This window comes from Manis javanica, chromosome 10 (assembly GCF_040802235.1).
Source record: "Manis javanica isolate MJ-LG chromosome 10, MJ_LKY, whole genome shotgun sequence".
NCBI classification, from domain to species: Eukaryota; Metazoa; Chordata; class Mammalia; order Pholidota; family Manidae; genus Manis; species Manis javanica.
In genome coordinates, this window is record NC_133165.1 from 111,339,556 (window position 1) to 111,357,407 (window position 17,852).

At 36.9% G+C, this 17,852-nt stretch overlaps 1 protein-coding gene across 6 annotated transcripts in view; it reads left to right on the forward strand.

The window, feature by feature from the left end:
• The window catches only part of TNRC6B (trinucleotide repeat containing adaptor 6B), a 266,350-nt gene that overhangs the window by 115,966 nt on the left and 132,532 nt on the right, over positions 1-17,852 (forward strand). For 2 of the 6 annotated variants that reach the window (XM_073213907.1, XM_073213906.1), the window contains exon 1: positions 15,061-17,829. The exons of the other annotated variants lie outside the window; for them this stretch is intronic. Coding sequence is in view for 1 of the 2 variants with exons in the window: in XM_073213906.1 (XP_073070007.1) it covers positions 17,825-17,829 (5 nt within the window). In the remaining variant the exon portion in view is untranslated. Of the gene's footprint in view, positions 1-15,060; positions 17,830-17,852 lie in introns of those variants that run through there. 6 annotated transcript variants of the gene reach the window in all.

Consider the following 17,852-nt stretch of genomic DNA (forward strand, 5'->3'; position numbering starts at 1 on the left):
AACTTAATATTTAGATGAGTTGTGCTGAATTCTGATGTATGTCTTAATAAGATTTAGTAGAGTGTATGGCTTTAAATACTTTAGGTATATTATTCACTATTGTTGTTTTTTAATGAGGTTTATTTATTGTTAGTATATCTAATATAATCTTTTTGTCTAAGGATATTCACTTTATGAGCTACTGTAGCTGATCAGACAAGATAAGTTTATTGCCATATAATTACTACATGAAACTCACACAGCATTAATCACATAATGTGTTTAATGCAGGGGTAAATATAAAACTACTAAAGCTTTTCAAAAAGCAGCATAAACAGATACTTGCTTATGGATTGCTTTTGGCCATGCTTACTGAAAACTCATTAAAGATAAAATGTTTCCATCCAGACAGGCTTTGGATTTGGCCTCATTTATGATATATTTATTAATGATATATTTATTTATTATATGATTTAGTGATGGTCTAGATGTTTGTGGGCAGATCATTTGTTGTAAATTGTTTTGCAACTAAATACCACTTTTGGTGTATTGAAAAGATGAGTTTGGCCACTTTTTCATTTCTGACTTAAAAAAAAAAATTGTAACTTAACACACAAGTCTAACGTTTAAATCTCCATGCTGAAATTGATTCATATTTTCAAAAGATATTTGTCTTTGACCTACTAAAACGATTCAATTTTTCTAGTAAATTTTTGTTGATTGAATTTTCTTAAATTTTTTGGTTTTTATGAAAGATCATTAAAAACAAATCCTTCAAAGCAGGACAAAGATATTTGCACACCATGTCCATTACAGCATTAGTCACAATAGCCAATAGGGGGAGCAACCTACATGTTCATTGACAGATAAATGGTTAAAGAAAATGTAATATAGACATAAGATGGAATACTATAAAGCCTTAAAAAAGAAGGAAATCCTGTCACGTGCTACAACATGGATGAATCCAAAGGGCTAATATTAAGCCAACCAAAATAAGCCAATCACAAAAGAACAAATACTATATGATATATGATTCTACTCATCTGAAGTCTAAGGTACTCAAAATCATAGAAACAGAAAGTAGGAAGGTGATTGCCATGGGCTAGAGGGAGGGAGGAGAAGAATTAGTGTTTACTGGGCATAGAGTTTCCGTTTTAGGAGATGAAAAAAGTTGTAGAGATCTGTCGCAAAACAGTAAGAACATACTTAACACGATTGAACTTCACACTTAAAAATGGTAAAGATGATAAATTTAATGTTATGTTTTTTACCACGATAAAAAATTAGCAATAAATTGAAATGTGCTTTAAATGCAAAATACAGTGGTTTTCAACATAGTACCAAAAAAATGTAAAGTTAGTAACTTTTATATTGATTTTTTTATTTTTTGATATCATTAATCTACAATTACATGAGTAACATTATGTTTACTAGACTCCCCCCTTCACCAAGTCCCCCCACATACCCCATTAGTCACTGTCCATCAGCGTAGTAAGATGCTGTAAAATCACTACTTGTCTTCTCTGTGTTGCGCAGCCCTCCCCGTGTTCCCTCCACATTATACATGCTAATCGTAAGGCCCCCTTTCTTCTTCCCCCCTCCTTCTCCCTCCCTTCCCACCCATCCTCCTCAGTCCCTTTCCCTTTGGTAACTGTTAGTCCTTTCTTGGGTTCTGTGATTCTGCTGCTGTTTTGTTCCTTCAGTTTTTCCTTTGTTCTTATATTCCACATATGAGTGAAATCATTTGGTACTTGTCTTTCTCCACCTGGCGTATTTTACTGAGTATAATCCCCTCTAGCTCCATCCATGTTGTTGCAAATGGTAGGATTTGTTTTCTTCTTATGGCTGAATAATACTCCATTGTGTATATGTACCACATCTTCTTTATCCATTCATCTGCTGATGGACACTTAGGTTGCTTCCATTTCATGGCTACTGTAAATAGTGCTGTGATAAACATAGGGGTGCATTTGTCTTTTTCAAATTGGGATGCTGCATTCTTAGGGTAAATTCCTGCAAGTGGGATTCCTGGGTCAAATGGTATTTCTATTTCGAGCTTTTTGAGGAACCTCCATACTGCTTTCCACAATAGTTGAACTAATTTACATTCCCACCAGCAGTGTAGGAGGGTTCACCTTTCTCCACAACCTCGCCAGCATTTGTTTTTGTTTTTCTTTTGGATGGTGGCCATCCTTATTGGTGTGAGGTGATATCTCATTGTGGTTTTAATTTGCATTTCTCTGATGATTAGCAATGTGGAGCATCTTTTCATGTGTCTGTTGGCCATCTGAATTTCTTCTTTGGAGAATTGTCTGTTCAGCTCCTCTGCCCATCTTTTAATTGGATTGTTCACTTTTTGTTTGTTGAGGTACGTGAGCTCTTTATATATTTTGGATATCAACCCTTTATTGGATCTGTCATTTATGAATATGTTCTCCCATACTGTAGGATACCTTTTTGTTCTATTGATGGTGTCCTTTGCTGTACAGAAGCTTTTCAGCTTGATATATTCCCACTTGTTCATTTTTGCTTTTGTTTCCCTTGCCCAGGGAGATATGTTCATGAAGAAGTCACTCATGTTTATGTCCAAGAGATCTTGCCTACATTTTTTTCTAAGAGATTTATGGTTTCATGGCTTACATTCAGGTCTTTGATCCATTTTGAATTTACTTCTGTGTATGGGGTTCGACAGTGATCCAGTTTCATTCTCTTACATGTAGCTGTCCAGTTTTGCCAACACCAGCTGTTGAAGAGGCTGTCATTTCCCCATTGTATGTCCATGGCTCTTTTATCATATATTAATTGACCATATATGTTTGGGTTAATGTCTGGAGACTCTATTCTGTTCCACTGATCTGTGGCTCTGTTCTTTTGCAAGTATCAAAAGTACCAAATTGTGTTGATTACTGTGACTTTGTAGTAGAGCTTGAAGTTGGGAAGCGAGATCCCCCCTGCTTTATTCTTCATTCTCAGGATTGCTTTGGCTATTCGGGGTCTTTTGTGGTTCCATATGAATTTTAGAATGATTTGTTCCAGTTTGTTGAGGAATGCTGTCGGTATTTTGATAGGGATTGCATTGAATCTGTAGATTGCTTTAGGCAGGATGGCCATTTTGACAATATTAATTTTTCCTACCCAAGAGCATGGGATGAATTTCCATTTGTTAATGTTGTCTTTCTCTCATGAGTGTCTTGTCATTTTCCGGGTATAAGTCTTTCACTTCCTTGGTTAGGTTTATTCCTAGGTATTTTATTTTTTTTGATGCAATTGTGAATGGAATTGTTTTCCTGGTTATTCTTTCTATTAGTTCATTGTTAGTGCATAGGAAAGCCTCAGATTTCTATGTATTAATTTTGTATCCTGCAACTTTGCTGTATTCCGATATCAGTTCTAGTAGTTTTAGAGTGGAGTCTAGGGTTTTTTTTATGTACAGTATCATGTCATCTGCAAATAGTGACAGTTTGACTTCTTCTTTACCAATCTGGATTCCTTGTATTTCTTTGTTTTGTCTAATTGCCATGGCTAGGACCTCCAGTACTATATTGAATAACAGTGGGGAGAGTGGGCATCCCTGTCTTGTTACTGACCTTAGGTGAAAAGCTTTCAGCTTGTTGCTGTTAAGTATGATGTTGGCTGTGGGTTTGTCATATATGGCCTTTATTATGTTGAGGTACTTGCCCTATATACCCATTTTTGTTGAGAGTTTTTATCATGAATGGATGTTGAATTTTGTCAAATGCTTTTTCAGCGTCTATGGAAATGATCATGTGATTTTTATCCCTCTTTATGTTGATGTGGTGGATGATGTTGATGGATTTTCAAATGTACTATCCTTGCATCCCTGAGATGAATCCCACTTGATCATGATGTATGATCCTCTTGATGTACCTTTGAATTTGGTTTGCATATATTTTGTTGAGTATTTTTGCATCTGTGTTCATTAGGGATATTGGTCTGTAATTTTCTTTTTTTGTGGGGTCTTTGCCTGGTTTTGGTATTAGGGTGATGCTGGCTTCATAGAATGAGTCTGGAAGTATTCCCTCTTCTTCTATATTTTGGAAAACTTTAAGGAGAATGGGTATTATGTCTTCTCTGTATGTTTGATAAAACTCCACAGTAAATCCATCTGGCCCAGCAGTTTTGCTCTTGGGTAGTTTTTTGATTACCGATTCAATTTCTTTGCTGGTAATTGGTCTGTGTAGATTTTCTGTTTCTTCCTTGGTCAGTCATGGAAGGTTGTATTTTTCTAGGAAGTTGTCCATTTCTTCTAAGTTTTCCAGCTCGTTAGCATATAGTTTTTTGTAGTATCCTCTAATAATTCTTTGTATTTCTGTGGGGTCCGTCATGATTTTTCCTTTCTCATTTCTGATTCTGTTCATGTGTGTAGATTCTCTTTTTCTTTTTATAAGTCTGGCTAGGGGCTTATCTATTTTGTTTATTTTCTCAAAGAACCAGCTCTTGGTTTCATTGATTTTTTTCTATTGTTTTATTCTTCTCAATTTTATTTATTTCTTCTCTGGTCTTTATTATGTCCCTCCTTCTGCTGACTTTAGGCCTCATTTGTTCTTCTTTTCCCAATTTCGATAATTGTGATGTTAGACTCTTCGTTTGGGATTGTTCTTCCTTCTTCAAGTGTGCCTGGATCACTATATATACTTTCCTCTTACGACTGCTTTTGCTGTGTCCCACAGAAGTTGGGGCTTTGTGTTGTTGTTGTCATTTGTTTCCATATATTGCTTGATCTCTATTTTGATTTGGTTGTTGATCCATTGATTATTTAGGAGAATGTTGTTAAGCCTCCATGTGTTTGTGAGCCTTTTTGCTTTCTTTGTACAATTTATTTCTAGTTTTATACCTTTGTGGTCTGAAAAGTTGGTTGGTATAATTTCAGTCTTTTTGAATTTACTGAGGCTTCTGTCTGGTGGATCTGTCCTTTGGAGTGAGTGGTGTGTTGAAGTCTCCTAAAATAAATGCATTGCATTCTGTTTCCTCCTTTAATTCTGTTAGTATTTGTTTCACATTTGTAGGTGCTCCTGTGTTGGGTGCATATACATTTATAATGGTTATATCCTCTTGTTGGACTGACGCCTTTATCAGTATGTAATGTCCTTCTTTATCTCTTGTGACTTCCTTTGTTTTGAAGTCTATTTTGTCTGATACTAGTACTGCAACACCTGCTTTTTTCTCTTTGTTGTTTGCATGAAATATCTTTTTCCATCCCTTGACTTTTAGTCTGTGCATGCCTTTGGGTTTGAAGTGAGTCTCTTGTAAGCAGCATATAGATGAGTCTTGCTTTTTTACCCATTCTATTACTCTGTGTCTTTTGACATTTAGTCCATTTACATTTAGGGTAATTATTGAAAGATATGTACTTATTGCCATTGTAGGCTTTAGGTTCGTGGTTACCAAAGGTTCAAGGTTAGCTTCTTTACTATCTTACTGTCTAACTTAACTCACTTATTGAGTTATTATAAACACAGTCTGATGATTCTTTATTTCTCTCCCTTCTTATTCCTCCTCCTCCATTCTTTGTATATTAGGTGTTTCTTTTGCTCTTTTGTGTTGTGTCCTTTGACTGCTTTTGTAGGTAGTTGATTTTATTTTTTGCCTTTAGTTAGTATTTGATTGTTCCACTTTCTTTGCTGTGATTTTATTTTCTCTGGTGACATCTGTTTAGCCTTAAGAGTGCTTCCATCTAGAGCAGTCCCTCTAAAATACCCTGTAAAAGTGGTTTGTGGGAGGCAGATTCCCTCAACTTTTGTTTGTCTGGGAATTGTTTAATCCGTCCTTCATATTTAAATGATAATTGTGCTGGATACAGTATCCTTGGTTCAAGGCCCTTCTGTTTCATTGCATTAAATATATCATGCCTTTCTCTTCTGGCTTGTAAGGTTTCTGTTGAGAAGTCTGATGATAACCTGATGGGTTTTCCTTTGTAGGTGACCTTTTTCTCTCTCTGGCTGCCTTTAATACTCTGTCCTTGTCTTTGATCTTTGCCATTTTAATTATTATGTGTCTTGGTGTTGTCATCCTTGGGTCCCTTCTGTTGGGAGTTCTGTGTGCTTCCGTGGTCTGAGAGGCTCTTTCCTCCCCCAATTTGGGGAAGTTTTCAGCAATTATTTCTTCAAAGACACTTTCTATCCCTTTTTCTCTCTCTTCTTCTTCTGGTACCCCTATAATGCTGATATTGTTCCTTTTGGATTGGTCACAGTTCTCTTAGTATTGTTTCATTCCTGGAGATCCTTTTATCTCTCTCTGCGTCAGCTTCTATGTGTTCCTGTTCTCTGATTTCTATTCCATTAATGGCCTCTTTCATCTCATCCATTCTGCTTTTAAGTCCTTCCAGAGATTGTTTTATTTCTGTATTCTCCCTCCTTAGCTCTTGCATATTTCTCTGCAAGTCCATCAGCATGGTTATGACCTTTATTTTGAATTCTTTTTCAGGAAGATTGGTTAAATCTATCTCCTCATATTCCTTCTCAGGGGAGGATGTCTGGGTTAGTCTGGTCTGTATCAAATTTTTCTGCCTTTTCATGGCAGTAGAGGTAGTCATAGGCAGTTGGTGCATGTGTCAGCTGGGAGAACCAAGTCCCTTTCCACTTGCTCCTGGCCTTTCTTTCCTGGGAAAATGGTGACCCCTAGCAGCTTGTGCCAGGCAGCTGCATGCAGACAGGGTCTCTGATTCTTGCCTGGCTGCTGTGGAGTTAAGCTCTGTGGTTGCTCTGAGCGTGGCTGCTCTCAGGCTCTTGCTCCACTATTGTGGGGCCACACCAGAGGGAGAATGGGCGGAAAGCTGTTTATCGCAGTGAGGGGCCTCCAAGCTGCACTGCTGCCCTGGGGGTTAGTGCACCCGGAGTTCCTGGGGATTCCCAGCTGCTGGGCTGAGTGTGCTGGGGTGCCTCCATCCAGCTGTGGAGTCCCTGTCCCTTCAAGACTTTCAAAAAGCACTTACTTTTCTTTGTCCCCGGGGCACCGGCTGCAGGGACCTGCGCACAGGTCTTACTGTCCTGTTTCCCTAGTTTCCAGCACCCCACTCAAGCACTGTGTGTCTGCTCTCTGGTGCGGATGACTAGGGCTGGGTGTTAAGTAGTGCTGGGCTCCCTCTCCCTCCCTGCTCCGACTCCTCTACTCCCACTGGGAGCTGGTGTGAGGGGCGCTCAGGTCCCACCAGGCTGCAGCTTGTATCTTACCCCCTTCATGAGGTGCTGGGTTCTCGCAGGTGTAGATGTAGCCTGGCTGTTGTCCTGTGTCTTCTGGTCTCTCTTTTAGGGATAGTTGTATTTGTTGTATTTTCAAAAATATTTATGTTTTTGGGAGGAGATTTCTGCTGTCCTACTCACGCTGCCATCTTGGCTCCTTCCTCTTATACTGATTTTATGTTGGAGTGATAATCTTTGTATATGTTGTATTAAATAAAGTATATTAAAATTTTAAAGACAAGAAGACATCTCATTTTAGAATGTGTTTTGTAGACAGTGTCCCCTTTGTGGGATTGTTGGTAGAATTAATTCTATCAGTTTCTGTATTTCTGTTTCCTCGAGATGCCGTCTTTTTTGATTTCCCTTTCTAAGGGAGAATCTGTTCAGAGCTTGTGTGTAAGACCTAGAAGGAAATCGAAGTGTTGAAGACAGTTTCATACTGATTCCAAGAGAAGAATGTAATTTGTGGTGTCCACACTGCTCTCCATACCCCAGTTGGTATAATATGACTTTGCACATGAGGTGCTGTTTTCAAATGTCTTAACTCTGATGTCTTGAGTGAATTCTCTTCTTACTAATACACAAATGTCTAGTTAGAAAAAGCCTTTTTCATTTTTCTGAGTTACCAATTTTACAGACCTTTTGTAAGTTCTAAGTTTGTCCTTACCTTAGCTTTAGTTCTGCTCCTACTCTAGCTCATTAACCTATAGGTCTCTCTTTCTTGGGTTGATCCTATACTGAAGTACAGTTTTTTAAAATTTATTATTCCCAAATCTCTACAGTGAGAATTCCTCTTATTAGGATATTCTTTGTTTCATATTTGACCACCTAATTTAACACTGAGCTCTTTGGGAACCAATCTTTTGGGTGCCTTTTGAAAAAGTTTGGGCAGCTTTACAGCATTTCCTAAGTACAGAAAAAAATGAAAATATTTTCAAGTCACTTCTTTTATAGATAATTATCTTTAAAACACAAAGCTTGGTTGGTATTTGACCATAGGAAAGGTTGTTGTTGTTGTTATTTTTAACTGTTTATTTTCTATATCCTACCATCTGTCTTCCACCAGTTTTTTTTTCCTTTGAACAATTAAAATATGTACACGTGGAAATAAACTTACTAAGAAGTACTATATTGAATTCTCTGTAAACTCAGTCTCTATTACACAGCAGTAAGTTGGACATCAGAAGAATAGTTGGATTTCTATAATATTTTCAGATTATTTTTGAGAGAAAGGAAATACATTTTATTTTCAAGCTAACTGGTATTTTAAAAATGTCACAGAGGTTCAATAAATGATAGTTTTGGTCATAGAATTTTGGGTGCTAGGAGTTTTTAGCCATAAACATTTTGTTCTAGGTCTTTGGGAAACCTTCAGTTGCTAATAAATTTTCTAATTGCATTGAAGTTATTTAAAGGAAGTAATTCTCTAAAAATATCTTTTTCCCCTAGGATTCTCAGAACCATAATAAATAGGTTTTAAATTCTTTTTTATGAACTTTTTCTTGAATATTTGGACCATGGATTAATTACAGTAAGAATAACTTCAGGAGACATGTGTTTCATAATTGAAAATGACTGCAAACTGTGAGTAGCTACTACTTACAGGTTAAGGTGGTGACTTTAAACAACCATGAATAGGGGAGACCAAGCAACTCTCAGGAAACTGCAGTTAATTTAATAAAAGTCTTATTTATTAGCCTGTATTTTGCTCCTGGACAAATAATACGCCTTTATGGAAAAACAGCTCTTGAAAGACAAGATGCATTTGTGTAGTTCCTTGAGATTGGTGTTTTAAGGCGCTTTTTTTGGTTGGGGAGAGGAGATGTTACCATGTAGTAAAATGATAGTTGAAGATACAGATACTCAGCTGCAAGAATCTCCAGTGGTATCATGAAGAGAAGCTAAGGTTTATTTTCCCCAATTTTTATGATCACTAGAGGGTACGAATTCTGTCCTGGGCACTCTGCCTAGGCTGTCCTTCTTGCTGGAAATCTCTGTGAACAAAGTTTGTGCTGAAGTAGAGGGGAGAGTGAAGGAAAGAGGAGGCACAACATTATAGCAGGCATGGGAGTTCAGGTTAAGGATTTATGCCAGATCTTCATCTCTGTAAGGGTAGAGACTGTCAGCTTCGTCCCTGCATCATAAATATATATTGAACGAGTGAAAATGTCAATAGATTCACATTGCCTGTTAAGGATCCCTGTTCCACATACTTTGAAAATATGAGACGAGGGTATTAAAAATCCTAACTCTAGAATATTTTGTTATTATTTTATTGTAACTATATTATTTATTATTAGAAGGAAACTGAATTCATAACATGTCATGTTTGATTTTATATTCAGGTCTGTTCCAGCAGGTCTGATTTTATCATTCCTCTTCTCTTTAAGCTTCCCTACCTGTAAGCCAGTTGTTGATGATTATAATTTTGCAGAAAATGCTTTTCTATTCAAGTCTGAACTTTTCTTTGCTTCTGAGGGTCTCAAAAAGATGCCGTTGGCTTACTTAGGCCTCTTTTCTCTACTGTTGGAAGGATTTTCCTGCTTCTGCTCCTGCTCCTGCCCAGGGGCTTTCCTTAAAGTCTTCATGCACACCTGGCTTCCTTCCCTATTACAGGTCTTTGTTCAGGCAGAGGCCCTTCTTTCTGACCAGGAGCAAATTGAGGTTTTGTGGGAATGCTCTTTAAGAAAAAGAAGGTTAATTTCAAATACAAATTAGGTATGAAAGTGAATATTTATTTACAATGACGAAAGAAGTCACAAAAAATGGCAACTTTTTAAAAATTGGCAAGTTCAATATTCAGAAAAATAATATAAATTTGTATTAATTCACTAACACTTCACTGTGAAACTTTTTTCCCTACATTTTTTTGGCTGTCTGCTCTTGATTACCCCTTTGTATTGTAACAATTCTGTGATACTTTCTAAAAAGAGAATAGATTATTCAAGTGTTTTTCATAGCATGGTTGATCAAAATAAGGCTTTTTTTGATGACAGATTAGAGAAGCTCCTTTCAGCCTCACAACATGTTATTAGTAGCATTGTATAAAGTTGTAAGATTGTTATTAACTCTGGGAAAACTATCAAGTATCTTTTATTTGCAAGGTTTCATTTTTTCTTTTTTTAATTGAAATATAGTGGATATACAATCTGATACTGGTTTCAAGTATATAACACAGTGGTTTAACAGCTTCACTTTTTCTTGATTACCCTGAAGTATTCTTTGAATTGACACCTTTATATCATGGTATCATCTGGCCTTGCACATTTCTGTCATGATACAGAGTGAGTTGGCCCATAACATCTTTGTACACAGGATGGTTAACAGTAACTCGGTTATACATGGAAGTGATTGAGAACCACATAAATATATTCCTCCAAATTCAAAATAAATATATTACCAATTTAACTTTCCCCTTACGGATCCCCAAAATGCCTTCAGCCATTCTCACTCTACTGATGGGGGGAATAATGATGGGAGGAGAGTTGAGATAGAAAGATGTTGGGAACACTGGATCCCCACCTCCCAAAGAAGGAAGTTGGTTTCTTGTTTTATACCATATATAAAAGTTAACTCAATATGGATTAAAAACCTTGTCTTAAGACCTAAAACTCCTTGAAAAAAATATAGGAGAAAAGTTTTGTGACGACTTTGCTGTGGCTTCTTTGATACGACACCAAAAATACAGGCAAAAAAAGCAAAAATATACAAATGCAAGTATATCAAACTTAAAAATTTTTGTGTATCAAAGGACATAATTCATGGAAGGAAAGGCAGCCTACAGATTGAGAAAAAATGCTTGCAAATCAAATATCTGATAAAAGATTAATATCCAGAATATATAAAGAATTACAACTCAACAACAAAAAAATCAAATAACTTGATTAAAAAATGGGCAAAAGATTTGAACAGACCTGTCTCCAAAGTTGTTATGTAAATGGCCAGCAAACATGAAAAGATGTTCAACATCACTAATCATCAAAGAAATATGAATCAAAACCACAAGGAGGTATCATTTCATTCCCATTAGGATGGCTATTATCAACCAAACAACAAAAACACTACCCCAAACCAGAAAAAAGCAAGTGTTGACAAGGATGTGCAGAAATTGGAATCTTTGTGCACTGTTGGTAGAATTATCAAATGGTGTAACTGCTATGGAAAACAGTATGGAGGTTCTTCAAAAAGTTAAAAATAGAACTGCCACATGATCCAGCAATCCCTCTTCTGGCTATGTATCCAAAATAATTGAAAGCAGAGTCTTGAAGAAATATTTGCACACCAGTAATCATAGAGCACTACCACAATAGCTAAGAGGTAGAAGCAATCCACGCGTCTATCAGCAGATGAATGGATAAATAAAATGTGGTCTAAACATACAATAGGACATTATTCAGTCATAAAAGGAAGCAAATCCTGTCACATGTCACAACATGGATGAACCTTTTATGCTAAGTGAAATAAGCCAGTCGCTAAAAGACAAATACAGTATTATTCTACTTAATATGAGGTATGTAAAGTAGTAAAATTTATGTAAACAGAAAGAATGGTGGTTGCCAGTGGCTGGATGGAGGAGGGGAAAAAGGGAAGTTGTTTAATGAGTTCAGAATTTCAGATTTGCAAGATGAAAAAATTCTGGAGATCTGTTAAGTGAATATATGAAACACTACTGAACTATACACTGGTTAAGTTGTTAATTTTATGTTATATGTATTTTGCCACAATAAAAAAAGAAAAGAAAATACATTGCAACAACAAAAAAAAGATCATCTGGATATAGAGTTAGTATACCCCCTTAGGGCTTGGGCCCTGTGAAATTAAGGGGTCCAGAGCAGCTTCTGCTTCATCAGCTCCATACTGAAACACCTCTGCTTTTTGACCATTCAACTGAGCTGTAGTGTCTCCATTTGCTAAATCCTGTCTGTCCTGAGTGTGGAACCATACAGCTAACAATTTATCTTATACCTTCTTGATGACTGTCCTGTGTGTATGTCTTATCTCCCAATCAGAGGATTTTAAGGTTTGTGTTCTTTGCCTAGGTTCCATAGTATTCATAAATACCTCGGTTCCGTAGTATTCAATCAGTTCATTCCTTTGCTATTTTGTTTGGTCATTCATTCAGTTAACAGTAATCAAATTCCTCCTATGTTGTAAATCCAGAAATTAAAACCACATATCCTGCCCTTAAGAAGTTAATAGTTTAGAGGGGGAAGCATCAAGTAAATGGATAACAATAATAAAGGGCATGAAATAATAATAAAGGGTATGCTACCATAAAGATAAGTGCAGTGTGCCAAGAAGCTTGGAGGACGACAGTGGACTCAAAAGCAAAGTGTTAAGGAAGGCTTCCTCCCAATGCAAATTTGATTTTTGATGTTTGGTTCTAAAGAATTTAAGAGTTGTTTTTTAATGTTCCCAGAAAGGTCTCCTAACAATCTAATATCTCAATGTAATAAGACTTTAAATGCTAACATCCTGTTTCGCAGGTACAATCCAAAGATTTTGGATTCTAGTTGCATTGGAGATTCCCATGTAGTTTGGCTATTTCTACCTTCTGACTTTGTTGGGAGTAAGAATCCTATGAAAACTTAGCTCTTACATTTATATATTTTCTTGTCAGCCTTACTCATCATCAACATTTGGTAATACTAGAGTTGATAAAACTTAGAAAATCATTTGACTATGTTCTTAACATGGCAAACTGCAACTCATTCTTTAAGATTCAGTTCAAAATCTCACTTCCCCTGTGAAATCTTTTCTGACTCTCCCAGCAGTTAGTCCTTTGTATTCCTGTAGCATAACTATGTAGTATCTCTACTTATACTTTAGTTACGGCACTTGACATGCTGAATTTTAATTATGGATTTACATGCCTCTGTCCTCCAAGGTGTTAACAATCATCTTTGGATCCCCCTGAGCCTGATTCTAGCCTAGTACCTAATACATTGTAGATGTTCAAAAAATGGTTCTTAACTGCGTGAACGAATGGTGAGTCCAGAGTTTGGAGTCTTATTTTTGAAAGAGTTGATTGGCCTTACTATAATTCATGGTCACAAATTGCATTCTCGGCAACAACCAGTTATCTTATGATAGAATCACTTCTACCTTCTACATATTTTATGTAGTTTTCTGCACCTCTACCATCTTCACCTGGTCTGAGCTACCCTCTCTCACCTACATGGTCACAATCACCTTCCACCTGTCTTTCTGCTTCTCTTGGGCCTCTATGGTGTATTCTTTATATAGATGCTAGGGTGAGCTTTTGAAAACGTAAGTCTGATCCTGTTTCTTCTAAAGTGGTTGTGAGACCTTCATGGGTCCTTGGAGTGCTTACTTTGGGAGGTTTTGGAAACTTTGTCCCACTTTATAGAAAACATTAAATGTACATTAAAATCTCATATATGTCATCATATGTATGTACGTATTTTTGCTATCACATTTTAAAAGAATTTTAATAATTTTGCTTCTGAAATTCTTTGGCTACAAATAACTGACTTAAAATTACCTAAGATTTCTTAATAGTCAACACATTTAGGAATTTTTGCAAAGTGAGAATTGTTGTCACATGTAATGAAAATTGTATAAATCCTAAATTTAAAAGTGGATGAAATTTCTGGGTTGTTATATTTCAAGGACATTTAAGCATTTTTTATTTTTATGGTTATAATTTTCTTTTTGTGTTTTGGACTTGTAAATATATTTCTTCAGGTCCCAAACATTTTCCCAGGCCCATGAAAAGCTTGTAGACTCTAGATATTAAGTGGAGTGAGTATTAATGGATAAAATGGCGCTGTTCACTCTCCTGCTTTAAAATTCTTCTTTGACTTTCCACAGTTCTTAAAATGCTTACTGTGGCCTGCAAGACCAGCATGGTCTATCTAGCACTTCCTATCTTCTGGGGTTCATCTCATATCTCTCTCCTGCTCATTTGTCCTAACCTAGCCTCCTGGTTATCCTTTGTGTTCTTCCCCCAGTTATTCCACATCCCATTGAACTCTTACTTCCTTCTCAGTGATTTCCTTCCCCCATGAGGATGTTAGCTGTATGTGGATACGTACCTTTACTTATAAGTACCTTTACCGCCCTATCCCCAGCACCTCACACATTGTTGGACACTGTAGTAAGAAAGCACTTAGTACGTGTTGAACAAGTTGAAGAGTTACGTTAATAGATGTTGTAATTTAACCATCCTTGCACTGTTGGTAGAATCCCTCCATGGTCACAATTATTATTCTCTTAAAACTGCTAAATTCTATTTGCTAATATTACATTTAGAATTTTTGTGTCTGTCTTCACAAGTGAGGATTAGTCTGTAGTTTTATTTTTTGTAGCATCTTAGTCCAGATGGGTATCTGGAATATGTTAGCCTCATAGAAGAAATTAGGAAGCTTTTTCTTTTACCTCCGTAAGTTAGGGAATAATAGGGATAACATGGAAGTTATCTGTTCAGTAGAAGCTTGGTAGAATTCACGGAGAAAATCATCTGTGTCTAATGTAGTTTTAGTGGCAGATTCCTTGAACCTACAAATTCATGCTGAGTTTTGTTGTTTTCATAACTTTTCTTGACTTGATTTTGATAATTTGTTTTCTTCTACTATCATCCATTTTATTTAATCTTCAAGGTTATTGACATAAAGTCATGTGTAACTCTCTCACAGCAAAAAGAATTATCTCCAGATCTGTAGTTACAAAATCGCTTTTCTCAGCCCTAATGTTAACTTACAACTTCTCTCCCTTTTTTTTAATTGACCAGATTTTCCAAAGGATTGTTTATGTTTTCTTCTTTTTTTTAAATAAAAAAATTTTGCTTTATTGATTCAGTCTACTCTTTTGTCAACTACTGTTTTACATTCATGCTCTTACCATTATTAACATCTCTTTTGGGTTTGTTGCTCGCTTTCTAGATTTTTGAGTTAAATGTTCAGTTCATTATTTTTCAATTTTGCTTTCTAATAAATCTATTAGTAGTGGTATGTAGTTGCCGAAGGTGCCAAGAGAACACTCATTTGAGTGTATAGGTTCTAGTTTATTTGTTTTAGAAAGTAAAATCATTTTTTATTACTATGTATTCTCACCTTGTCATAATATAAATTAAAGACACTGCCTAAATTGTTTATAGGAAAAAATAGATATATCACAGAGTCTAAAATGTCTGGAAATACAAGGGAAATAATGTACTTATTGTACTTGTTTCTTTTAGGTGAACAATTGGACTAATTGTTCTAAGTTTAGAGGTAACTCACCCGAAAAAGATGTCTGGAGTTTGAAGGAAAAATATTGATCATATTATTTGAAAATAGAATATTTTGTTTTGAAATGTGTTTCCCAACTTTCATGAAGCTTGTTATTTAACACTTACGAGCTAACACACATGTACTCATTTATACAATAGTACTCTGCATTGATTGGGAAATGGAGACTTAGCAAAATTCAGTTTTACAAAGAAATTGTTCCCATCACAAATTAAAACAAGCATTTTAACATGTTGAGCATGCTCCACATAAGTAAGCTTTCCGTAACTCATCTGGAAGGCATTGGAAGTATAAAAATAGACTAAATATTCAAAATTTCCATCCTAGGAGTTTCCTGCTTTTGCCTACATCTCAATTGTCAGTCCAGGTCCTGGCTCCTGCTCCACTAGGGCTGTGCTAAGACAGTGAATGCATTTTACATCGTAAAATTGAAGCTGCCAGATTAGCCAGGCTTTGACCTCTGCCTGTGCTGAAATAGCTCATTTTTGTACTTCTGTTGAATGGGAAAAGTGAAAGTCAGAGCCTGTATAAAGACCCAGAAGCCAGGATGACAAACATGTGGGGTTTAGAAAGGGTTCATAGGTTCCTTTTCATGGAATCCCAGCCTTACAGCATCCACTGGTTCTCTGCTGGCTGGCTTTGTTCAGCTTTGTTCATTTGGGAGAACCACATTGTGGAATCTCACCTCTCTTGGTTTATAGAGATATATGGAGTCTGATGGTTACAGGGCACTTTTACCCACTTTCTGTCATTTTAGTACTTTATTTCTTCAAATAGTCCTTAAAACAAAGATGTTTTAGATGGAGGTGAGTTTCTGGAAACTATGACTTTAATTCCTTGTATTTGGTGGCAGATGTCCTCCTGCCTGGCACTTCTGCATGGAGGCCCAACCCATCCATCCATCCATCCATTCATTCATTCATTCATTCAGTTATTCACCTCCTCTGTGGGGCTTGGTGTGCAGCCTCACACAGCAGTGAAGAAAGATGTGTTTGTCCCTAAATACACTTGGGAGACAACTGAGAAGCAAATTCTTTCACAAATAACAAATTGCAGCTGTGACCAGAGCTATGGAGAAGTAGTAAAGGATGTTATGGGAGTGTTGGACAGGAAAGCCTGGTCTAGTCTGGGAGGGTCAAGGAAAGCTTTCCAGGGGTAATGACTTACTACTGAATGGAAAGGTAAGATGAACAGAACTGCTAAAAGACAGAAGCCAAGTGCAGCTTTAGAGCTGAAAGGAACCAGAGATACCGTCTAGTGATGTCCAATCCTTATATTCCCCAAATGAGAAAACGGAGGCCCAGGGAGGTAAGGGACTTGCCTAACTCAGGTTACACAGCCTGTTAGCCCCAGGGCTAGGTAGCAAACCCAGCTAAACTGAGATGCATATGGTAAGAAGGGACTTAGGAATGGGGGAAACCCGGAAGGTTTTTAATTTAGTGCTTACTCCATTTCAGCTGCAGACCTATTTCATCAGGTGGGAGAGGGGATTAAAGATGACTCAACTCTGCCCCATCCTAGAGGAACTCAGGTTGTATGTCAGAGCATAGTTTTTATTTGGGGTGGGGAGAGGAGGTACCAAACACAGGTAAACCAAAAACAGTAAATGTGGAGTTTGATTAGGAAACCAGCCCCTGTTCTGCAGCAGTCTGGCTGTGTGATTTGGGATTAGTCACTTAACCTCTCTGAATTGCCATTCACAGTTCATACTTCAGTGTCTTTTCTTCTGCATATTAGGAACTTGTTAGAAATCAGTTGTACTCTACATTTCACCTTCATCTTTAAAAACTAAAGTCTCTTGTTTGGGTAAAGGGTTGCTTAAGCCCCCTTTTAAAGAGCAGTTTGCCAGCCTGTGCTTGCCCAAAAGTCCAGAGAATAACTGCATCAAGCAAGCCTAGCTCCAGAATCTTCAATAATCGTTTAGCAACTGAGCATATTTCTATAAACCAATAAAGGTTTTTATATTTTGTTCATCTGTTACCCTTATGCTGTTGCCACTTTCACATTGTGTGTGTAGGCGGAGAGAATGAGATAACAGCATTTCACAAATGAAAGTGATTTGAAATGGGCCGCTTTCCCTTTAAGGCAGTTTCATCCCCAGCTCCCTCCCCTTTCCTGATTGACAAACCTACCCGAAGTCACATGATCCGCCTCTATTTGAAGGTCACAAAAAGCTGCTTCCTTTAGAGACAGAGGGGGAGAGAGAGAGCAAGAGGGAGAGTGAGTGAGAGAGTTAGTTCAAGCCAAAATGGCCGACAGAGTCTCTGCTGGTTTCTGAATATTTAAAATACAAAAAAACAGATAGACAAAAAGAAATCATTTTTTGGACCTTTTTTCATTTCCATTTCTACCTTGTATGCCTCAATTTGCTGGATTTAAGCACTGCTGCACTTTATGAGGTTGGTAAATATTTTCAATTTTT